This window comes from Polypterus senegalus, chromosome 2 (genome assembly GCF_016835505.1).
Source record: "Polypterus senegalus isolate Bchr_013 chromosome 2, ASM1683550v1, whole genome shotgun sequence".
Taxonomy (NCBI): Eukaryota; Metazoa; Chordata; class Cladistia; order Polypteriformes; family Polypteridae; genus Polypterus; species Polypterus senegalus.
Window position 1 is genome coordinate 98,512,645 of NC_053155.1, and position 26,293 is coordinate 98,538,937.

The following is a 26,293-nucleotide window of genomic DNA, read 5'->3' on the forward strand; positions in this document are numbered from 1 at the left end:
TACAGAAAATGGTATGAATATGATTGAGTTTAATGGGCTAAATGGAGACCCAGTAGGAATCTATTCTTTAAAACAGGTCAGGTAAACACAGGGCCAAGGCACCTGGGAGACTACACCAAACAGATTTCATCTCTACAGAAAAGACTGTTCCTGCAGCAACAGTCATTCTGAAGCGTGATGTTACATACAGAAGCATACATTTGTGTGTAATATGGCTAGGTTGCGCTCTTGCAGTACCCAAACACAAAAAATGCCAAAGAAATTAAAAAAATCTAAGGGAATTCAGGTTTCATAACATCTGATTAATGAAGGTTTCATGGCATAGGAGGCAAATCCAAACTCCTCTGAAGCACCTCCGGGTAGGCATGACCCTACAAAACCCCTAAGGTTGTTGGCCCTGAGCTCCCTCTAGTGGCCTCAGGTAATCCTGCCAGACAGCTACCCCACTTCTAACTAAAGGGCTAGACAAGCTTGCAGGCTTCAACAGGCCTCAACTTTATTGTCCTGCCGCTATTTACATCCAGTAACTCAAAGGATGCTTTTACTAGCATCTCCCTGTGGACTCCCTACTGGGGAAGGTTATGCATGGTTTTCTGTCTGAATAATGTCCTGACCCTGATCACCTTTACAACAGTTTTAACTGCTAACCTGCTATCAAATCAGTTGGAGTAAAAACTTTGAACCACTGAAACCTTCCATGTAAAAGATTGTGTGTTACAGAACATACAATATGGAAAACACAACACTGCGTTTCGATTCACATCAGAAGAAACAAAGACATTTTGCTTCAATATAAATGAAACATTCAGAAATACACATTTAACTTCCTTGCCTTTCTGATCATTTGTTGTGGTAAGTGAACAGGGTAGAATTCCAAGCTCAATCTCTGTCAACCTAACAAGTAAGCATTGAAAATTTTAATACAGTGGAACCTCGGTTTGCAAGCATGATTTGTTCCGGAAATGTGCTCACAATCCAAAGCACTTGTATATCAAAGCGAACTTCCCCATAAGAAATAATGGAAACTCAGATGATTCGTTCCACAACCCAAAACTAGTCATATAAAAATGATTAATACAAAATCTAAATTAAAAATACATAAAACAAATTAACCTGCACTTTACCTTTGAAAAGAATTATGGCTGCTGTAAGTGTGTTTCTAAGCTCTTGTGGGATTCCAGCCAACAGAACGACATGCGGAAGAGTGTCCCAAAGCAATCGCAGTCTCCCAGCGCTGTAGCAGTTCGCCGTAAAAGCGAATCCGAAAAGATCGCGGACATGCCATAAGCGCCTGCCGTTAATGGGTGATACAAGAAACATTATAAACGTGCAGGGCATAGTATTACTTGGCCACTAACCTGGGCATGACCCTGCCTGACTGCTGTGTCTGTGTATAGGAGAGCGGCAGATCCCACTACAATAAATAACCGCACTGTTACTGTTTCAAGCTGAATAAAGCTGGTGTCGCTAAAGTACTAAGACTCCACTTCATGTTTTGGGGTGCAAGACGGGGACTCGCATGTCGCAGCACACACACACACGGTCACAATGCTGTAATAAACAGTATATGCTTGTACGGATGTTGACTATATGAGTGAGGCACGGCGACTGACACTTACCGTATTTTTCGGACCATAAGACGCACCCAGTTTTTAGAGCAGGAACACAAGAAAAAAATATTCTGAACCAAATAGTACCGGTATACTAAAATATTTATTAAAATATAGAAAAATACGGTAATATTTAACAGCATAAACTCAACAGTGGTATTAAGCAGGGCCGTGGAGTCGGTAGATAAATGCTCCGACTCCCCGACTCCTCTGTATGTATATACTATGCTAATGTATTTTCTACATCCATTGAAGGAAAGGAAGGCAACATACCTGTCATTTCACCACAGAACTACTGGCTAGGAAGCCAACACTCTACTATAATGCCAGATTAAAGACAAACACAATTGATTGGCGGCCGCAGATTGCAGGTGTCCACATGGACGGGCAGATCCAGCTTGCCGAAAATCTCGACCACCGCCCCCATCCAAAGTAATGTGATGCCTCTGTCTGCTAGCCGGAAGTTTAGTGCATTGTGTCACTCACCGGCCAGCTGATCAGCAGAACGAGCCTCTGCTGGAGACAGGTAGGGAGATCTGTGTTCTCGGCTCCTTCGGCCCCCTTCACTAGCGCATAGCGAAGGGGAGCTGACGGAGCTGAGAACACACCAGATGATTTTTCAGGCGTTTGACGCGTGATGACTTGTTGAACGGGCGAAAAATCGGCAGTGCATCTGTAAATGTATGGGGGGCTTTAGGCTAGGTTCACAGTTCCCTGTAACAGTGGAACACGACACAATGGAAAGCGGTGCCGCACCTTACCTGTGCATTACATCCCATATAGTGACGCATACAGTCAATGAAAAGCATGCTTCATGGTTACTTGACATGTTCGTTTTGTGGTAACATTATGCACTGCATGCATTGGGCTTTATTCTTACAGCAGAGAAGTAGTTCATTATGACTGTTTGTGAATTGGGACATTTCAACTTACTTTTTTAATTCCCATTTAAATTTAGTAGGAGTCGGAGTCGGTTAACTTTTTGCCAACTCCGACTCCGACTCCAGGTACCCAAAATTGTCTCAGACTCTGACTCCTCGGCTAAAACTCCGACTCCACAGCCCTGGTATTAAGAACCATCATCACTTCCATTAACAAATGAGCAAAGACTTACAGGCTCAAGCACTTTCTAGTTTTCTGGAAACCAAAAATTCATCATCGCTAGTGTCAGAATTTATGAAGCTCAGTTGCTCACAATCACTTATATCACTTTCTTCGCTATCTTCATATATGATATTATCTTCAGTTCCATCTAAGACATTGCTAATGCCACATTTTTTGAATGATCGTGCAACGATTTCCTCCCTCACTAACTGCCATGATGTTTGAGCCGATTCACAAACTTGAGTGATAGAGGGCCTCTTCATTCGTCCAGTAGGAGTCAGATCATGATTCCCAGTAGCCATCCATTTGTTCCACTCTTCTCTCATAAAGACTTTAAATGGTTTGTTGATTGAAACATCGAGTGGTTGCAACTGGCTGGTAAGACCCCCAGGAATTACAGCTAGATGAGTCTTCACCTCTTTAAATCTGTTTTTTGTTGTTTCGCTAATATGTGCTCTGAACTGGTCAAGCACTAATAAAGCAGATTTTTTCAGAAGCCCTCCAGGACGTTTGGACCACACTTTTTCAATCCATACTTTCATTCCATTTTCGTCCATCCATCCTTTTCCATGAACATGTACAACTCCTCCTTGTGGAATAACATCTTTTGGAAAGGTGTTCCTTTTGAAAATTAGCATCGGTGGCAATTTGGTGCCATCAGCACAGCAGGACAACACAGCAGTGTAATGTGTTTTCTCATGTCCTGAGGTTTTCACGGTTATTGTTTTGGCACCTTTGAGGTCAACCGTTTTATTAGATGGCACATCAAAGGTTAGTGGGACTACATCCATGTTCCCAATCTGGTCCATTGGAAAATCATTTTTTTTCCTAGCATTAATTACAAATTTATGAAAAGACAGAATCTTCGATTCATATTCTTGTGGCATTTTTTGTGCAATTCTAGTTTTGGTGCACATAGCAAGGCCGCTTCTCTTCATAAATCTATAGCACCATGATGGTGAGGCAGTAAAATCCTTAATGCCTTTCTCTACAGCAATGCGTTTGGCTTCATAGATGATCATTTTTGTAGAAACTGATAAGCCCATATTCCGGTGACGTGTGATCCATTCTTTCATGTTCATTTCTAACTGTGGCCATTTTGCAGCATGCCCACGCAATATGTGCTTACCGGTACTTTTATCAAGTTTTTGCAGCTGATCCTCCTGTTTCCTCCACTCTCTTATCATTTTTTCAGTTGGAGGTGGCCCAAAATGTCTCTCCGCTGCTCTGTTTCCATGTTCTTTTGCATATTTTACTACCTCCAGTTTAAACGGAATTTTATATGCTAATCTTTTCGTCTTTGACGTCTTGCACCCCAAAACACGAAGCTGAGTCTCAGTACGGTACTTTAGCAGCACCAGCTTTATTCAGCTTGAAACAGCAACAGCGTGGTTATTTATGGGATCTGCCACTCTCCTATACACATACACAGCAATCAGGCAGGGCCGTGGCCAAGTAGTACCATGCCCTGCGCATTTATAATGTTCCTTGTATCATTCATTGACGGCAGGCGCTTATAGCATGTCTGCGATCTTTTCGGATTCTTGTTTACGGCGAACTGCTACAGCGCTGGGAGGCTGGGAGACTGCGATTGCTTTGGGACACTCTTCCGCGTGTCGTCACGTTGGGTGGAATCCCACAAGAGTTTAGAAACTCACTCACACCAGCCATGATTCTTTTCAAAGGTAAAGTGCAGGTTAATTTGTTTTATGTATTTTTACTTTATATTTTGTATTAATCATTTTTATATGAATAGTTTTGGGTTGTGGAACGAACCATCTGAGTTTCCATTACCGGTATTTCTTATGGGAAAATTCACTTTAATATACGAGTGCTTTGGACTGCGAGCACGTTACCGGAACGAATTATGCTCGCAAACTGAGGTTCCACTGTATTTTGTTTTGTAAGTGCTGCTGGTTAGTGTCCTTTAAAAAAGCACCTAGGCAGGGCTTTTTTTATTTTAAATTTTTTTTAATATACCACTGTACATTTGTTTTTTGTTTAAAAACATTTTGTTGTAGAAGTACGGTACCTAGAACACTTCTGGTGATGGAATTGAATTCTGTCTGGACCTGTCCTTGATGATCTGATCCTGTCAGTCAGTCAAATCAGTATCTCACACACACACACACACACACGGGAGGCGTGAGCTGTGCTGATCGTGTGAACTGAATGACTGACTGACCATTGAGACTCCAGGAGGCAGGACTTGCAGTGCTGTCACGAATACAGCTACAACAAGCTGGACATGGAGCAGCACATTAGTACCAGCACAGTAAGAAGCGGGAGGAGGGAGAAAGGGAGACGACTGTCACAGGCTGTCATGGTTTTAATAATCTTTTATTTTCCCAGGTACCAGTACATTAAGTCCTTTCCCCTTCCTTCTTCGCGGCATCATCGCCATCGAGGTCATCTGACTCCTACTGTTGGCAGACGCTATCCCGCCTCCTTTCGTGTCATTTGACGCAGGGTGTGTGGCATGTCAGAGTCGTGGGCGGGCATTGCCTCGGCGCCTGTCCATACGGCATCGCTGATTGAGTGACTCTGGCTATGAGGGGCAGGGAGGTCTGACATCCCCTCCAGCACCTGATTGGTTTGGTGTGTCCAAGAGTGGTGGGCAAGCGTTCATAATCAAAAAGGTAATTTAAATAACTTATCAAAATTGAAGGTAAAGGATAAACAAATATAGCTATGATAATTAACTTATAAAATATTTTAACGTTTTGTTGATTCAATCGGAAGAGCCTAATTGCACATTCAATCTTGTATGTCTGTTATCATCCACTTGACGCTCGGAAACGTTTGCACAATCATTAAAAATTACTGGAATCAATTTGGACACAGTCTGTTTCTCACATGGACAACTTTATGTGGCATGTTCAAGGGTACAAAGTCCTAAGAATCTTTATGGCTAAAGATGGAAAAACTAAAAACACTGTATATAACAAGGCACTTCAGTAAATAATACAAGCGATATTAGTGAGTCTTCATTGTTTGTTAATTTATTTTTATTTTTAAAGTTGTGTTTTGTTTTTTTTGTTTTTTTTTAAATGATATTTGTCTCAAACAATTAAAAAAAAAAACCCAAAAAAACCACTATTTTCCTCCCAGGCAATGCCTGGTATTTCAGGTAGTTTATGCTAAGGGTCAAAGTTCCTTTTTAGATTCAATTATGAGTCATTACCTTGTACATTTAAAGATTAACCACTTGCACATTTAATGTGGATGATCTCTTGTCAAAAGTGCACGGTTTATACAGAAAACAATCCTCACATGCAGCATTCCACCGTTTAGCCAAGACTCCCATTTACAAATGGTGGTTACACACGGGGCACTATTATGGTCTTCACAGGATACCCTGACTATAAGCTACTCCTACTGGGTGACCCGATGCATGGCAGCCGCCTCTATTCACAATCAGTGTTTAGGGACTTACCTAATAGTGACATCCGTCTCCAGTCCATCAGCTTCCAATTTAATGGCTTTCTCAAATGACATTCTGGTGTTTTCTGGTGCTAGCTGCCATTAAGGACAGACAACTCCATTAGATAAAGGAATTTCACATAACATTAAGTACAATCTACTTGTATATCTAAATGTTATTGTACCCATAATGGTGCCTATCCAATGCAAGCAAGTCTCATAATAAAAATGTAGACAAGTACAATAATCAGAAGGCACATACCATTGGTGCACCTCTGTGCCCAATAAGCAACGGTTTAATTCCAAAAGACTTCTCTTCTTTAATGCAGGAAGAATATAATCCAAGAGGGAGCAGAAACAATGTCAGCAACACAGAAAAATATATCGCCATTGTCAGCCCCTGGTATACTGAAAGAGAGGCGGAACAGAGATTGTTACATACCAGCATGACATACAGAGAGACACCGGCCATGGCACCATGAACTGTATATTACTACCAAACAAACAATGTGCAAAAAAGCAGGGCCTGGTCATTTACTTCATTGGCTTTGGAATGGCAGCAACTTCCTCCACATCCTGCAAAATACACTAATGAGTGACTAAAAGATCTTCTAAATTCTAACGAAACAAGACAAAAGGATTAGAGGGTTATGAAATAAATGACAGTAATCATTCTGCCATATAGCATACTGAACAGTCCTTAACCATCTTCTGACTTTACTTCTTACCCTAATAAAAAGTAATAACTATTTTTCTTTGGCTATTGTGCTACCCACTTCACTCCTCAGTGCAGCTCCACCTCGATTGTACTGCATTCATGCGGATGACCCATATGGCATGGTTTCACTCCTCTTGGCTTAAATGTGCTTCATATTTGTAGATATTTCACTTTGTATAATTTAGTGTGTTTATTCTACTATGACAGTCGTCTGTACTAAGACTAGGAATGAGTAGATTTGGTTGATGGACGGTAGCCAGTAATGTAGAAGCTAACACACTCACACTTCAACTGACCAGCGTCCCAAAGAGTACATTCAACAATACAAACAGCAAACACCACTACAATAATGGATACCGATTAGACCAAAAGCCAGATTCACAAAGAGACATGTGGATCCTTTTAAGATTTTCAACTAGGTGATCATCAGCATAAGGACTAATCATTTTTCAATTATTAAGACTAGTGTTGCTCAACCCATCAACCAATGCTGTACTACTATACACAAGAGAATTAAGAGCAAATCAGCAGCAGAGGAAATGATGGCAGGGAGACCTGACATTAATTAGCAAAACTGCAGTTGTGCACAGGCTTTTTTTTTTTTTTTTCCCTCCAAGGATTATATTGATACAGCACACAGACATAGCTCTTTTAAGTTAACTGTATCAACCAGGCAACAAGTAAAGCAATTAAAGTCTGTTTTAAAGCAATGGTAGTGGAAACCAATTAAATTTCTTTTCTCGTTCTCTTGTGTAGACATTCGCGTTTTATTTAGTTTTTTGCTGTTGCCCTTGAGATGTACAGCTAGACATATAACTGATGTGTAAATAAAACAGTCATATACTGAGGCTGCTTGTTTCTTCACCATAATAGCTACTAGTCTTTCCATAGACATCATTAGCAGAGTAATGAAGGACTGAGCAGCAGAATGCAAAATTGCAGGCCCATAACAGAAATACTTATATTCAAACAAAACATGCTTTTCTTACTTATATGTCTCTCATTAAAATAAATTAATTCCCCAAAGGTGAACTACACCATGTCTTTAAATGGGACAATATGAATTTGCATATTCCCATGCATATTTATGGTACATTAACCACAGATAGAGTTGCATATACAGATTACAGAAGGTCACACAAGTCTGTCCAAATGAAGTGTACTACTGTGGAGCAGAATGAGTGATACATTCCTTACAGGAAGAAGGAGATTAAAAAAAAATAAAAAAATCACACAGGGTTATTGTACAATATGCACTTCAAACACCAGTGAAGAACAATCAGATAAATCTACTGGTGCCCTTACATTCAGTACTGATTCTAAAGGTTATTTCATTTTCAGAGTCTTCCACACTAACCACAAAATATCCATTTTAGACTAGGCTTTTCGGTTTTCATTATTTATTTATTTTTAAATACAGTGCAACTGTCAGGCTGGCCTCAAGCAACAATTGTTATGCTTGTTTCTAAGCAAGTAAATCCACAAAGGGTCACACGGTTTGAGTGTCATAAAATGCTATCGCTGGCTGTCACTTCTGAGTAAAACAATAAAGCCTGCTACAATTGGACGCCTGCCTGGTCACTGGGGCAGAAACTGAAAGCAGTGAAACAAAGAGGAGAGATCAAGGCAATTCCAAACAAGTCTGCGTTACTATGGCAAAACACTCCGCAAAATAAAACTACTTCTTCATTTCATTTTTCTTCCAAATTATCAACTTAATCTAGCAGAATAATATTCACTCTTTGAACAATTAGTGTTCCAATACACAATACACTGTGTTGCAGAAAAAGATAACAGGATCGTGTGCTGAGATACAGAACTACCGAGTTTAAATATAAGCCACAATAATTAGCCAAAACCTCTGAGTTATATCATCATTTCACTTTGCAGGATAAAAAGGGTCAGGTGGCAGCCAAGCAATGCGTGTTTAGTTTTCAATATGACCCACTGGATCAAATTTTCAAATTAAGAAAGAAAGAGATTTAAGGCATTTCCAGGCAACATATCATTTCAACATATCAATTGCTTCCAACATAACATATGGGCGGTATGGTGGCACAGTGGGTAGCGCTGCTGCCTCGCAGTTAGGAGACCCGGGTTTGTTGCGTGGAGTTTGCATGTTCTCCCCGTGTCTGTGTAGGTTTCCTCTGGGCGCTCCAGTTTCCTCCCACAGTTGAAAGACTAGCAGGTTAGGTGCACCGGCAATTCTAAATTGTCCCTAGTGTATGCTTGGTGTGTGTGTGTGTGTGTGAGCGCGCCCTGCCCAGGATTTGTTTCCTGCCTTGTGTCCTGTGTTGGCTGGGATTGGCTCCAGCAGACCCCCGTAACCCTGTAGTTAGGATATAGCGGGTTGGATAATGGATGGATGGATGGATAACAATTATTACCATAGATTCTCTTTAATTCAGTCATTTACTTTAGGTAAATGTACTCAAATGCTAAAGACATACACTGGAAAGGTAAGAAACTAAACAAACCGTCTACATTTTTAAGGAGCTGGGCACCACACTGAACTTATGAGGAAGGCAAAATTAGCCAAATGTTTGCCTGAAGGCAATGTTGTCTGCTTGAACCTTCACATTATGTTTGTATGTCAGCATCAATACCTACCCTTCTTATTCATCCGGGATACATGCATTGCCACAGGCCAGGAAATCAGTGTCATAACTGCCACCCCACCGATCTGTAGGTATGGTGCAGTTACCTAGAGGGGAAAAAAACATCAGCAATACTTGTGGGAAACAATCAGACGATCAAGTCTAGGGGGTTTGCTTAGGGAGTCAGTGACAGGGCAGGGCATCTCTTCAAAGATTTCAGTTTGTGGAAACTTAACTCATTACACTTAATGTGGGATTTAAGATTTATTTCAATTTAGGAGAAGCCACCACCTATTTTAATTTCCTATATGTACACAATAATTGCAAAATATGTACATCCTAAAGTGACTCCATAGTTTCACTGCACAACAAATGGAATAGTCAGTCTAGAATATGCAACACATGAAGTAAGTACGGTTTTAAGAACTTCTACTTTTTGAGTAAAAAGCACCCTCACCTGCACCCTTGCTGTGAAAATACAACCTACCTGGAAGGACAGTAGAAGTGTAGTCCATTCTTCATTCCACCGGTCAGAAAAAATCGCTATAGCAGCAACCGAAAATCCCAAAGTGACAACAACTCCAACCTGAAAAAGAGAAGTACTGTACAATATTGATATTTCTAAAAAAAATATTTTGTAGATTACAGTATAGAAAACACAGGTTGCTAAATTAAATACACACATTAACTCCAGGCTATAGTTGAATCTAAGATCCAGCAGGGTTCTGTTCCTGGCTATACAGCAGTGACCCATGTCTTCTTGTCACAAAACATTTTGACAAATTTGGACTTCTTGTGGAAGGTGCTGCCAGAGCCAAGGGTTTCAGGGCCAGGGCTGTTCTATGCCATCTGGTCCTTGCAAAGACTGAGTAGTCTGGGAAGAAAGTATTGTATCTCATTTTTAACTTTTATAAACAGAATAGCACTACTCTAAGACAGCTCAGATTGGATATCCAAGGGTTGAATTCTCTGCTGTCTGCTTTTGTGACCTCATGACCCTGATATCTCAAGCCCACTGAGAAGATTTAGATCTTTGTACAACACAATTAAGACAGAATCTTCTGACAGCTTGAGATCCAAGGTCACGGGCCTCTCCTATCAGAAAAGGAGGGGCTGACCCAATGTTCCTACTCTTAGAGCCCACTGCTTCAAGTGAAAAAAGTTAATTGCCTTGAGGTCTTGTTGACAAGCAAGATTAGAAGCAATCAGGAGGCTGACAAATGGAGCAGCACAGCAGCCACAGTATAGAAGGGGGATGCTGATGAAGGAGATAAATCCTCTGACTGGTGTTAACGAGGCCTGGTCTTAAGAACATTGTCTGTTGCTACCATAATATTTGTCATGAAAAGTTCACCAAAAAAAGTTAACATTAAGAGCACAATCTTATCTGAAAGTAAAGCATTTCTAAGTTCTTTAAAATTCTCTTTTTAGAAACTTCAACCCTTTGTTCAATCAAATTAAAATGTTATATTAATTTCATCACCATGTGGCATTACCTAAAGAAACAGATCACTTTATAAAACCTAAAATGCTACTTCACTCAATTTACAACAGAATGTTAAAATGTGAACATTTACAGAAAAACACAAAAAAACAAAAATAAAAATTACATTCTAGCAAAAAACTTTAATATGGAAGTACTAGCAGGTTCTGCCCCCTGCTCGCTTTGCTTGCCAACCCCCGTGCGGACCCTACACACTAGTCATTTCCCGGATCTGCCACATGCAACAAATCATGCTGTGCTTTTGGATAAACACAAATATCAACTCTGTCTTTGATATCCCCGTCTTTCAAAACTATTATCATAATAATTCGTCACATATTGGTTTATTATATATGTAAGCATGATCTTTCGGATTCATATAGAAATCCAAGAAAACTTCTTTGTCCGTGTTTTGAGGATAAATTGTGTAAAGTGCGATACTTTTGGACTTATGGATTTGTATTCATTATTGGCTGTGGAATTTCTAATATGTACAATCATTTAACTCTTTCGATTCTATGTTGCCTCACTTCTCTATGATCATAAATATAAACCTGAGCGAATTGTGGCTTCTTTGAAATCAAACTTCTAATAGCTTTAATTATTGCAGGACCACAGATTCTCATAACGCAAGATGTAAATCAACGTTTTGAGCATTGAATAATGCGAACATGAACAGATTATCGTAGATTCAGATACTTTGCCTGTAGTGTTTGTGGATTTCACCTTCACCAAATAACAAAACTTTTATTTCTCGCAGATATGCCTCTTCATTGGGAAGAAACACTACTTTTCCCTGATGGCAACATGAATAAGACAATCTGCAAGTCTCTGACAAACTTTAAAGCCAAACAACATCAATATACTTTTGCCATATCGCCTATGTCCATATATTTGATCTCTTTTCGTTGTTCTGTTACTTCACAGGAGTAATAATTTCCATTTGTTAGTGCTAATGCGATCTTTACTATCAGTTTGAGACTTTTGAATTTTAGTACTTTCATAATCTCTAACCTGCTCTGCATGTGTTTGCAACATTTTTGAACCTCTTTACGATGTTCTACTTTGTCTTCTACTCTGTCTTTTATTACCGCCCCTGCTTGGACCTGTTAGTTTTTCAGTTCCACTTGGTCCGGGCTCATTATAACTTTCCTTATTTTCTAAATTTGCACTTAGATTATTATTGTTATTTTTTAAATTCTTTTCTCTAAAATGCTTATGGGCATCTTTGACACACTGCCCTTTTTCCTTCGCTTAGTCGTTGACGTTATAGAACGTATAAAACTATTGTCCAGAAAAGGACTACATCGAAGGAAGTGTAGAGATTGTATGTCTTGTATTAAAATGAAGAAAACATAAAAATTTACAAGAGCGGAGAGCACAGGAACTGTGTCTGACAATAGCATTCACACGAATGAGAGGTGAGTGGACCGTGGGCGCAGTTAAATCTCTTGGCACAAAGTCTGAAAAAGTCTTGTCTCTTCCCAGGATTTGTTTATATGATAGAGAGAAATGTTGGATACTGGGATTCCTTGTTGGACTTCTTAGAAAACCATTATACTCGAAAAGATCATACCTTGTGGCTCCAGTGAAGGTAGAGACGCTGGCCTTCAGAAAGTAAGCATACGGCCAAAACCTGTTTAATACACACAGAGAAAAGTGTCAGAGGATTGGATGGCAATAAAATGTCTCTGCCAGCACAAGAGAGAAATCAGTCATACCAGTTCATTTTTTAAAGTTCATAAGGAATTAAAGTTAGGGAAAGAAAAGTGTAGATTTCCTGTTCTCTCCTCCAATAGTTCAGCAACTATGGTCATTCCTCAAATCTCAACTGAATGTAACTTCACTTTGGAAACATAAGGCCAATAAATGTCAGTGAATCCTGGTAACTATTGTCATTGCTCAAGATAAATTTGACAAAGTTTTGATTTAAAAACAAAAAAACATAAAATACTGTCGTTAAATAAAAAGACGAGAAAAAGGTTTGAGAGAGAATCTTGTTTTTAAACTTCATATTAAACCAAAAGATAAGCAATATTGAAGATAAGAGGCTTTTTCTCAGTCTTTGTCTTTGTCTTAAGGCATCTTACAAACAATACAATCAGAAATTCACCTTGTTATTTTGCTATGTATTGCTTATCTGGTCTGATAAACTTTAGCTTGTTTAAGCAGAGTATTACAGTCATTAATGTGGTTTTGGAAGTTCTTTTTAACATTTGTATGAACCTGGTGAAAGCAGACTTCTCACCAGTCCCAAATAAAATGATCAATAGCAATGTCCAATGCATTAATACTCACATAATCTCAGACTATAGACACGCTGTACCAAAAATGAATGTTCTAAAGGCACAAAAAATTGTTTTTCTCTACTGAAATTAGTATTGTTAACCTATTACTATGCTACCAATCCCTATTATACACACACACAGAGCATTTAAGAGAAATATTTAATGTGTTCTATTCTTATATCTACTGTTCAAGTCACAATTGTACACATGTCACTAGAACTGAAATAATAAGGGAGAAAGGTTATTGGAGAAAAGCACCAGACCGGGCGATACATAAGATATGAAATACTGTAAATATGTTTGTCTGAACTAAGAACATACCAGCAGAAGAGCCACATAAGAGAACAGCACTATAGCAAGTACAAACACCAGCAAAGACCAGGGAAACCAAAAGCCAGAACTCCTATAGCTGAACCTGAAAGAAAAAAAAAAGAAAGAGACTGGCTGGGTTATATGGGTAATCGTAAAGGGTGATGTTTTAGACACTAGAAATCAGTGTTTATGGATAGCTATCCTGAAGAATGAACAGAATAAAAGAGCATCTGTTATACAAACATAGGAATACTGAATTCTTGAAGTGGGCTTGTACATTAGATCACTCCCCGTCATATTCAATTACAAAGCTAAAACTGAATAAATGCTGGTGAGAATTCTAAAATAGCAGTGGTTAAGAAACCGGTCTTTCATCTATTGATAGCAGATTCTGAGATAGTTATGTCCTTGCAAGGTTAAAGCAGCACATTATACTCAGTGATACAAACTAAAAACAGCTACTCCCCGATGTCTTACATGTGAAAGTGCTTTAAAACAATCATAAGATGACCTATTTTACCAATATGGGTCTAAAACAGAACAGAGAGAAACTACAAGTAGATGGATTCACTGGCAGTCATCCAGTTTTGGCAGAAAGTTGGACAAGTGTCAAAATTACTTCAGGGGAAAGATCTTTCTGTTTGGAGTAAAAAAAAAAACAAACTTGGATGAAACTAAGCATTAAAAAAGTAAATAAATAAAAACACAAGGCTTTTTGTAATGAGACCTTTCAAACCATTATCATACAGTGTGTGTAATGTTATATGTACCTATACATTTCTAAAACTGCTGTATAGCTGTCACAATTCTGAAATTCTTCATTAACTAATGGCAATTTAAAGATCAGCTATACAAAGATAACCAGATTATTTTTTGAACGAATACACTTGTTAAAAAGCATCAAAGATTGACACACATTCGAAAGTTAATAAAATTAGTTTAAAAAAAAAAAATAACCGTAAAGGAGCTTTCTGTAGACATTAGCAATAGTTCAAAATTTTTACATTGGTTTACTTGTGATTGCATGACAGTGTCAGAGGTTTTTCAACAAGTCAGTAAAATACAAGTACTGTAGTTCAGTCTTCTTTAAATATTAAATGTAACCTAAAACTATGTTCTGGGGAGATGCTCACTTTGTTCACAGAATGATTCACATGTAATCTAGAATAAGAGCAAAATTTAAAAAAAAAAAAATAAAAAAAAATGTAAACACCTTACCAGTCAAAGTTATCATAGTCATTTTGTGCCTGGCTCCAAAAATATAAAAACACCAAAGACAGCAAGAAAGAAATGATGAGGACTGTGAAACAGCTGCACTCCAACTAAAACGAAAAATGGGTTTCTGTTAGAACAGATTTCAGGAAGTACTTTTCACAATATTTCCTGATATAATGTTTTACTCATACATTTGGGGCACAGTCTGGTAAAGAGGCTCTCAAAGTGGTGGCATTTGAATTTGGGAGCTCACTGGACAAGCAGTCCCCCAGGCACAGAGCCACATCACCCACCACAACCTAAAGTTTAACACGGTTATTACAGTCTCTGCAAAATTATCCTAATGTTGCTACCCCAAAATAATCAACAATATTATCTCTTTCAAATTTTGCAAAATGAAAGAATTCCATTTTATTGCGGAGAAAAAAAATAAAATTCCAGCCAGATAACTCCATTCATAATGTATGCACAACAGGTCACTGAAATTGCTACAATAGCTGTAAACTGCTAAATTTAGTTGTCGAGCCGCAAACAGCCCTCAAAGGACTTTCTCCTCAAGTGCCACTGGCATCCAACTTTTTTTTCCCTTGTTGGAGATAAGGACAATGTGGAACGTGTCAAGGAAAATATGACCTAATCCTTCAAACAGACTGCTTACTATCACCATATAAACTGGCTGGCCTAATAACTTTTTAAATTAAAATCACTGTGTATGTGTTGCTCAAAGGGACAACTCACTAAAAAAGGCGACTTAATTCTGCATTGGTTAGAAGGCAGTTACATATCCACAACATATCAATTTTATGATAACCCCAAAAAGAAAAAGTTATTCTACACCTCAAACCTCCAAAACAAAATACAAGTGGCAATAATCAGATTACATAACCAGATCTGTAATCTACTATGAACCCCGAACAATTCATTCCAGTATATTAAAAATCCACACACTCCAACCTCTAAATTTGTTCAAGAAAAATGACACTGAACAAATGTTAAAACCCGACAGATCTGGCTGGTCTTCCTTGTTGACAAATTTCCATTACATTTGTTACAATTGGTATTAAGAGATTTGTGTTAGAAACACAGCCTCAGATTTCAATGTATGGTTGCCAAAACATGCCTACAAAAACAATAGCAACAATCCCCAAAGGAGGAGTGTTTGCTTCATTAGGAAGCGCAGCCAGGTTAATGCAGCCTGCATTTGAGGTTTATTGCCTCCTGCAGGAGGGATGTGTCCCTGGAAAGGGGAGCCAACCACAATGGAATGGTCTTGTGACTGATGCAGAATTTTTAAATAAAGAAATACATTGTGGTGGTTTGGAATGAGACTTCTTTTAGAAGCCATTGATAGCTGAGGTTCCATAACATTTTTTGAGAGACATCACAGTGTGCCTAAAAACAAAAGGGAGGGAGGGAGAGGTTGGGGGGGGGTGTCTGTTGGGAATCATGCACTGATAGCACATTGCTGCACCAACCACACAATAAACCACCAGGATTGGGACTCAAGTGCAGTGGGTGACACTTCAGCACAACGCTGTTCCAGTGTGAAAGTTATCTTTTTTAAAAACATGGTGGCTGGGGTGCCAATCCTGCCACCAACACCCAAGTTTTCCCAGTAAGCTAGAGGACCTGCTTGCAGGGCTGGATGCAGATTAATGTCATACTCAGAATGAACAAATTGTAGGTTAAGGGCCTTGCTCAAGGGCCCAACAGAGTAGAGTCACTTCTGGAATTTATGGGATTCAAACCGGCAACCTTCCGATTGCCAGTGCAGATCCCTAGCCTCAGAGCCACCAATCCCTAAAAACAAACATACTGTACATACATGACCTAAACTAAATATTTCCCCAAAACAAATGAAACAGAATCATTTTTTATATATATCAGACAGTTTACTAGTAAGAAGCAAATTTACAACATCGAATCAGAGCCCAACAAGGTTACCATGGTAGATCTGTTATAGAAGTTATTACTTTGGCCAATTTTAGGATTAAAAAAAATATATATATATTATACACATATCTCACAGGTGGAAAAGGTCAATTTTACACACCTTGCTGCAGCAGCATTCCCCAGGCTGGGAGCGTGCCCGCTGGTATCTTTTCCACTGGCACCCATAAAAACCAGCTAGGCAGGATATGAAGGGCTGGTGTTCATAACGCTGGAGAAGCTGCCGACGCACCACTTTGAGTTTGCCCAGTTTCAGCTTTGTCAGGGTAGTGGGAGATCTGGCCATCTGTCAGCATTTGCTCAACATCCTCTCCTAGGAAGAAAAAGCATGCAGCCAGGTGGGAAAGGAGCTTAAAAGATGTCATATGGGAGAGAGCAGGCCGGTGGGATGTGCCTGTACACTATTAAATACAAAGAACTAGTCAACAGGGAGCTCTATATTCAATTTAAATAAAAATAAATTCAAGTGTGTGTTTAACTTCATATTATCACACAATATAACTTAATGAAAATATGACATTACCAGACCATACTGATCGAGTTCAGGGACATGTTCCCCAGTATACCACGTCACAAATAAAAATCCTTTTGTAGATTTAAAGACGTGTTAAATCTTCTCTGTGGGAATCTTCACAACAATCATGATATGAAACACAACAAATCCATTGCCCCATCTGTCCACAGCTGCTAGCGGCTACCTGCCCTTTATATCTGCCAGCGAAGTGAATCACCTCAGCTCACAAATTTCATAGTTAATAATGAAATGCACTTGTTCACATTTAATCAGAGCAACTCTGGAAATAAAGCCACGATTTTCTCACACTTGAAGGATTGCCTTTTTAACTAACATTTAAGTGTGCTTTATACAGCTACTCAGTGGCAGTCATTTGCTTGAATATAACGCATCTGTCACGTTCTTAATGCCGCTCTGTCCTGGCGTCTTTTCCTTTAAAGCCCACTTTTTTTTTTTTTTTTTTTATTATTAAATTGGGTTTTCCCCTTTTCCCTTAATAGGGCCAAAGATTTGTACAAAATAATAATTTTTTTCAGTAAAGTGCTAATTTTCTTAAATCCTTATCCTGTATTAGATTCAACTTACTTTTAATTATGGCTAGCTTCTAAATCCTGACTCTGATTTTAACATAAATTACTTCTGCCAATAAAGTGAAGTTATTGTTAATTATTCTCAAACGTTGAGGTGGGATTGCTTCTTTGTAGTGGGTGGGGATTCTAGTTTGTGAGCGCGGCAACAGGAAACAACCTGAACGAAAGCAAAAACAGGGAAGGAGAGAAGTATAAATTGTGTTTCTGCTTAAATACTGGAGGAGAGGAGTCTGTGGTGATCCTTATGACATGGATTGTCACTCTAGATACATAAAGGTCTGCAACAGAAAGAAGAGCAAAGCCAACTATTTTCTCACCAGACCTCCCAAAATGTTGTAATTTATTTTTGAGTGGACCATTGCAGAACCAAACCAGACAAAAAGGAGAATGTGATCACACCTTCGTTTATGGCTTTGTAGAACTGTACTTGAATGGGCTGGGAAACATTTAATTTCTTTACTTGGTGTAAAAAAATATCTGCCTCTGAGCCTTATTAGTATAGAAATGGCATTAATGTCCCAGGGGTGTGTGTTTGCAATAGTTGTGCTCAATAATTTGAAGGATTCCACCAAATTGACTGAAAAACCATTTACTTCTAGAGGGAGAAGGTGTAACTGCTGTTTGCAAAAGCCATATACCATTTCTGTTGTCCTGGTGGTATTGAGTACCAGGCTATTTGTGGCGTACCAAGACAAAAAGACATGTCACCTCCTTTCTGTATGCTGTTTAATTTTCATTAGTAATTAGTCCATTGATGGCAGGGTCATCAGTGAACTTAATGATTTTGACTGATGAATCAGTGGACCCACAGTCATTAGTGTACAGGGAATAAACAGGTTTGAAGGGGATCTGTGTGGATATAGAAGCTATCTGGGAGTGGGAGCCCATCAGAACATACTGTTTCATGTTCATTAAAAACTGTAAATTAAAATTTACAGATAGACACATTCATGTTACAAATCAATGTCTTTGGTGGTGAAGACTAGCATTTCAGAGGCTTCTCAGTTATGTGACAAGGAACCACATCCCACCTATTGGCATGGCCACAAGCCTTAAAGAAAAAAAAAAAAACAACAAACATACTACAAAGGATGCAGACTTTTGGACTGCACCAACAACCAAAAGTTAAAACACAGTAATGTGTAACCATGTAGTGAAAGATATATAGAAGAAAGTGTCACTACAAACACAAAAATTTCAATCCAGAAATAAGGCTCATATGCTGCCTGTGTAGAGATGGAAAACTGCAGCAAAACAGCTGCATGTGTTAACAGTAAAGCATGAAAAGGCATGACAATGGCTTTATCGATCCATCTGAGCTGGTTCCATTTGTTTTCTTGAAGTTGCAGTCAGTAAAAGATTTAACTTGTATCTTTACTATGGAAAAAGACTACCTGAAAAAAAATCCATTCTATATAATTATTCTATACTAGCCAACCCGCGGCGTACCATACGCCGCATAATCAGGCCGTTTTTTAATGATTTTTAAGCACAGGGAGAAAATTAACATTTGAAAAATCGGTAATGTAATAAATCAGCAAGAAAAGCAACATTGTAACAATGCACGGAACGAACCAACACACAATCTTCCCAAGGGCACTCAGGCGGGGAGGGTGGAACGGGAGGAGAGGAGGACGACATCCATTCCGCTCCCTCCGGCCATACTAGTGTGCCGATTTCTCGCTCAGTATGCACTGCCTGCTCATGTGCCCACTTCCAACTTGTCACTCGAGTCGTTGTCGTCTTTGCACAGTCCAGATGCACCTGTGACTCACGTAGACTTTTCATTGCTCTGTGCGGTTTTGGCTGCCTTTCTATATACAATCCACCAAGACACCCGACCACGGTAGTAGCGAGGTGGGAGGGGGGTGTGTACAAAGTTTAGGAGCATCCAAGAAGACGCATGTTTGTCGCGGATGCGAATAGCTGTATGTAGCATGTAAAACAGTTTGCTATGGTGCACGCAGTCGTGAGTCGTCACCGAATACTCGGTTTTTAAAGACTGCTTACTTCATTGTGTATACGACTGTAGGTGAATGAAAAGATGAAACTCTGGAGAGGGCAACATACAATACAGCGATTCACATTCGCACAAATTGTTTTACACATTGCATACAGCATTCACATCCGCGACAAATATGATTCTTCTTAGATGGTGCTGTCGCGCCCACCCACGCCTCGGCATACACACTGCCTGGTCATGTGCCCGCTCACAAGAGCAACTGACAGAGACCCGGCCACCAAGTCTAAAACCATGGGGAAACCCCTCGAAAACTGTTTTACACGCTGCATACAACGGATTTACATCCGTGACAAACATGCCTCTTCTTAGATAGTCCTGCTGCGTCCACCCTCGTTCTCAAAGCATACAAACCGCCTGGTCATGTGGTGCCTCTGTGTGAACCGGTCAGGCACAGAGAAGGCCAGCTGCTGAGAGAGCTGCCTCGACTGTTGCAGGGCCTGCATTGGTGAAGCAGGTGAGACGGTAATGAAACAGAGGCACAGGGCTTATTGGTTTTTAAAGACTGCTTCCTTCATTGTGGTTTAACCTCAGTTTTAAAGGATTTTTTTAAGGATTCCATGGGATACTCCTCACAAACTGTTTTACACGCTGCATATAGCGATTCACTTCCGCAAGAAACATGCCTCTATGAACAGTCAACGTGGCTCAAAGGTGCATGTGGACTCTGACAGACGAACATAAATGACGCCATTTTTCCTGTGTCGTCGCGTCCGAGTTGGTGTGTGTGGTTCTGCAAGTTGTCGTCATATCCAATGGTCTTAGAGTTGGTGGGCGTGGCTCCTTCCTGCATGCGCCATGGGCGTCTTAGTGAATCCACGCCTTCCGCATGCTTTCCATGGGTATCTTGCCTTAGTGAATTTTAATAATACACATATATACATATACACATATATACTAGAGAATACCAAGCGCGTAGCGGAGAAGTAGTGTGTTAAAGAAGGTACGAAAAAGAAAAGGAAAGATTTTAAAAATAACGTAACATGATTGTTAATGTAATTGTATTGTCATTGATATGAGTGTTGTTGTCATATCTATCTATATCTATATCTATATATATCTATATATATCTATATATCAAAATACCCGCTTGGCAGCGGAGAAGTAATGTGTTAAAGGAAAGAGCAAGAAAAGGAAACATTTTGAAAATAACGTAACATGATTGTCAATGTAATTGTTTTGTCACTGTTATGAGTGTTGCTGTGATATATATATATATATATATATATATAGCAAAATACCCGCGCTTCGCAGCGATGTCATGTGTTAAAGAAGTTATGAAAAGAAAAGGAAACATTTTAAAAATAATGTAACATGATTGTCAAAGTAATTGTTTTGTGTATTTGGTGGCAGCATCACAAAGTTATTTTCGTCTAGGTGCATCAGAAAATGTACCACAACGTCTGACACGCCTCCTTTTTACTGTTTTCTCACAGCTTGGATTGCTGCTGTCATATATACACACACACACATATATATATATATATATATATATATATATATACATATCTACATTATATATACACACACACAAATTATATTTTATATATATATATATATATATATATATATATATATATATATATATATATATATAAATATAATTTGTGTGTGTGTATATATGATGTAGATAGGTATGTATGTATGTATATATATATATATATATATATATATATATATATATATATATATATATATATATATATATATATATACATACATACCTATCTACATCATATATACACACACACAAATTATATATATATATATATATACATACATATACATATATACACATACATATACTTGTGTGTATGTTTGTATGTGTCTATATGTGTGTGTATAGCTTTGGTCACATAGTGCAAGGGAAAAATAATAAAATATAGTCTATAAATTATTAAACAGTAAAACATTAACGTTTTAAGAAGTACAGGTACATTGAGCTGCGGTGGGTTGGCACCCTGCCCAGGATTGGTTCCTGCCTTGTGCCCTGTGTTGGCTGGGATTGGCTCCAGCAGACCCCTGTGACCCTGTATTCGATTCAGCGGGTTAGAAAATGGATGGATGGAGGTACATTGAGCACTACTGGAATGGTTTGGGTAAACTACATTTTAAAGACTGTGTAACACAACAGGTAAGTAACTAACAGCAGCTAAAATCATCTCTCGGTAGTAGATCCCTTTTGAAAGCGCTACACGACGGCTGTGGTATAGAAATTACATTTTCTATGTGAACGCTCAAATTTGTGCCTCTGGTAATGTGCCTTACCGCAATTAAAGAAAAAATTAGTTTTGTGTCCTCTGCAGTGTTAAGAGAGAAAGGCTTTGGTTTGGGATAAAAGGAAAAAGGTGTAAAGAAAGGAAAGTTGCCTTTTCTTTTATATAGTATAGAGAGATGTGTTTGCTGACGTTATGATCGCCTTTTAGGGACAGTCGCGTGGGTCTTGTGTAGACTGGTGAGACGCCCCGCCATTAATCGGCTGTGATGGCACTGTCAGTCCTTCACTCCTGTGCGTATCTTCATAATCCGAGCTGAGGACCTCATAATCGTATCGTGCAAAAGAAAGTGTGAATCGCCTTAATATTATTTTGCCGTGGTGTATAAAAGGGGTCCCGTGTTTGCACTTGTCTGGGCTATAGCGCAGGGGGAGGAAGAAAAAAATTAAAAGTGCTCACTTTGACTTAAGGCAGAAGCGCAGTCAGCGTCTCAAAGGCCGGCACAGCTATGCGCACGCGCTGGCTGCTCGACTTTTGCTGGGCAGGAGACCCCAGTTTTTGTACACACGCTCATGATATCAAAAGTCTCAGCGCTCTTTGGAGGTAATTCATATATTATATATATATAGCAAAATACCGCGCCTGCAGCGGAGAAGTAGTGTGTTAAAGAAGTAATGAAAAGAAAAGGAAACATTTTAATAATACGTAACATGATTGACATTGTCATGAGTGTTGCTGTCATATATATTCCTGCCTAAATAAGTCACCTCGCTTTGCTCTTACTTTTTACCGTTCATTTAATCATGGCTAGTGGCGGAAAAATTATAAAATGGAAGGAGGATGGCTTTACCAAAACAATTATTGATGGCGAATCGATTATTCATAAAGCTTGAATTGGTGATCTGTTTTTCTGTGTTAACCTCATATTTTTCATACTTCTTCTCAAACTAAGGTGGTGCGAGGGTAAAATGAATCGGGGTGTGCTGATCAATGTAATCGGTGTACCAGGAAATCATGCATTGACAAAAGCTCCCCTTTGCTTGTAATGCAAAGTGTGATTAAATGCATTATTTTTAACGTTATGGAGCACATGCATCGAAGCTTCTCAGCTGTGCTTGTGCTAAGAAAAGGAAAGATTTTAAAAATAACGTAACACGATTGTCAATGTAACCTTTTTAAGTAGTGCCTGGAGGATTCAGTGTGAAGAAACTCTAGAGACAGCGTGTGTATTAACTTGTGGATTTTTCTGTGAGTATTTGGTGGCAGTGTACGAAATTGCTTCGAAGACGGCGTTAGCCGCGAAGCTCAGCTCAGAGCAAAATGAGGTAAATGGGAGGGGAGATGATGACGTGACTCCCCCACCCACCTTAACTGTCAATCCCCCACAAACACAGTCTCTCGGAATTTGCATAAGCACACCCCTTCACCTGCAATTTTAACTTAGTTACAAAGTGATCAACGCTCTCGTTTATATCCTGCGTCCTCTCATTAAACTTGTATCCCGCATTACCCGTGGGCATGTGAAACGCCAGCGGTAGCCTGTCTATGAACTTAATTTAAAGTTTAGGTTTACACCTTGCTTTCTTTCCGAGGTAGCAGCAGTCATGAATATGGTAGTATATGTCACTTTCGCCGCTTCTTATTGTTTCGCTGCCTTCTCAATTATATAATGCATGTTTTCTTAAGCGCTTTTGGAGGTCTTCCTGGTTTTCTACGCACTGCGCTGACAGTCAGTTCACGTGATTACGTGGGAGGCGTGATGATGTCACGAAACTCCGCCCCCTCACGTCATTCCAGCTCAACTCCATTACAGTTAATGGAGAAAAATACCTTCCAGTTATGACCATTAGGCGTAGAATTTCGAAATGAAACCTGCCCAACTTTTGTAAGTAAGCTGTAAGGAATGAGCCTGCCAAATTTCAGCCTTCTACCTACGGGAAGTTGGAGAATTAGTGATGAGTCAGTGAGTGAGTGAGTGAGGGCTTTGCCTTTTATTATATATATATATATATATATATATATATATATATATATATATATACTAATAAAAGGCAAAGCCCTCACTGACTCACTCACTCATCACTAATTCTCCAACTTCCCGTGTAGGTAGAAGGCTGAAATTTGGCAGGCTCATTCCTTACATCTTCCTTACAAAACTTGGGCAGGTTTCATTTCGAAATTCTATGCATAAAGGTTACTTACCGCATTAATCAAGTCTAGCTTATGATGCTGCAAGTTATTGCGAAGCTAGCCCACACGATGCCGAAGAGAAAAGGTGATTCTGAACATAGAGCCTTTAAAAATCGATGGGAGGCTGAGTATATGTTTACTGACATTGCCGGTAAACCCGTGTGTCTCATTTGTGGAGCTAATGTGGCTGTGATTACAGAATTTAATCTAAGACGGCACTATGAGACAAAACATCAAGATAACCTGAAAGACCTGAATGCAATGCACAAGATACAGAAGGCAGAAGAGTAAAAGAAGAATCTGACACTTCAGCAGACATTTTTACCCGTGCAAAATCACAAAGTGATTTCAAGTGAAGCTGCTTTTATGGGAGACACAAATGCACCAGTGCAACTTGCCCCACTTTCCCTTTTGCCAAGTAATCTTGAACCAAATCGGCACAACGGTGTTCCCAAATACGCACTTTGCTGATAAACTGAGTGCACTGCGCACTGAGTTCGCACGGCGCTTTGGTGACTTTGGAAAAAGAATTTTCAGTTGTTTCACAACCCATTTGCCGTCGATGTGGAAACTGCACCTGTGCAGATTCAGATGGAGGTGATTGAGCTGCAGTGTACGATACTGCAGGGCCCGCACAGTTTATTCACTCCATTCCCGCACAAATGCTCCAGCCCGTCTACATGCGGCTCGAACCTTGTGCATGTTTGGTACCACATATCTGTGTGAGAAGCTCTTCTCAGTCAAGAAGACTAACAAAACAGCACACAGGAGTCACCTCACTGATGAGCACCTGCAGTCCATCCTGAGAATCTCCACAACACAGAACCTCACACCAAACAGAAACGAACTTCTTGCCAAAAAAGATGCCAGGCGTCCAGCTCTGATAAAGTGACATATGAGCAAAGACAACTGAATGATTTGATTTGTTATTGCTGAAAAGAACAAATTTTATTTATATTTCCAGGTTTTGTTATGCACCATGTTCATATTTGAATTTGTATAATTTTGACAGGATATATTTCTATGGAGAGCAAAATCTTTTGGGATATTTAAAATTTAAGTTTATTTTTTATATAAAATTACATAAGAGTAAAGAAATTTGAATGTTTGTTCTTTTAACGTTTACTTTATTTCTAACTTGTATAAGTTAGACAGGATATATTTTTATGGAGAGCAAAATATTATAAGTTATTTAAGGTTTCACTTGATTTATTCCGGAATAATATTCTGTCGACTAAATAAAAATTCCTTCTATTTAAAATTTAAATAGAACTTGAAGAGATATGATCATGTTCATAATATCCACGCAGACTTGCACGTAAGAGCGGGAGTCATCCGTTTTAACAAGCAGCGTAGTGCACCGATCTGAAATAGCCTGCCCATTTAATTATTTAGGAATGGATAAATAAAGATTTTGTACAAATAATGTTTTTCATTTTTCTTCCTTCATGGATTCTGGCACCCCAGCAACAGTTGCTTGCACCCCAAAGACTGTGTGTGTGTGTATATATATCTATATCTATTACACACGCACACAATCTATTACCTATATTTAAATAAACACATACACACACCCACACGCACCCCCACACACACCTGGAAAGTTTTGATTAGTGACACTGGCTGCTCAGGGTGGTCTTCTCTTAAGACAGGTGGCACTGATGAGTAATTAAATAATAGTAGGAAATATTAATTCAAATAGCAAAAAAGGCAAACATACAAGTTTTAAAAATATAATCCATTAAATCACAATCATTTTGGCCCTTTCATAGGGTGAGGAAAAGTGTCATTACTTATACTTCTATACATGCTTAAGTTAGTGGAGGAATTCCTCAGGCACTTTTTTTTTTTTTTTAAATTATTTACTGCAATTTTTCTTTCTTACAGTAAGAGTATTATTGCTTTTAAAACAAATTAATAGTTTTTGTTACTCATAATGAAAAATACTGAATTCAACTTAATTTTTTATTAAACTGTAGAGGGCTCCACCCTGCGCTCGCTTCGCTCGCCCACCCCCAGGTTTGGTTAACCCGAAATATAATTTACAGAGATTGTTATTTTCA

At 39.0% G+C, this 26,293-nt stretch overlaps 1 protein-coding gene across 4 annotated transcripts in view; it reads right to left on the minus strand.

Annotated features, from left to right (window-relative positions):
- Positions 1-26,293, minus strand: part of gdpd4a (glycerophosphodiester phosphodiesterase domain containing 4a) — a 91,429-nt gene that overhangs the window by 16,702 nt on the left and 48,434 nt on the right. For all 4 annotated transcript variants that reach the window (XM_039744224.1, XM_039744226.1, XM_039744225.1 and 1 more), the window contains exons 2-9: positions 16,804-17,013; positions 14,754-14,857; positions 13,545-13,638; positions 12,512-12,571; positions 9,940-10,038; positions 9,466-9,559; positions 6,400-6,545; positions 6,151-6,233 (exon numbers count right to left, since the gene is read on the minus strand). In XM_039744224.1, coding sequence (XP_039600158.1) covers positions 6,151-6,233; positions 6,400-6,545; positions 9,466-9,559; positions 9,940-10,038; positions 12,512-12,571; positions 13,545-13,638; positions 14,754-14,857; positions 16,804-16,986 — 863 coding nt within the window. In that variant the 5' untranslated portion in view covers positions 16,987-17,013. The remainder of the gene's footprint in view (positions 1-6,150; positions 6,234-6,399; positions 6,546-9,465; positions 9,560-9,939; positions 10,039-12,511; positions 12,572-13,544; positions 13,639-14,753; positions 14,858-16,803; positions 17,014-26,293) is intronic.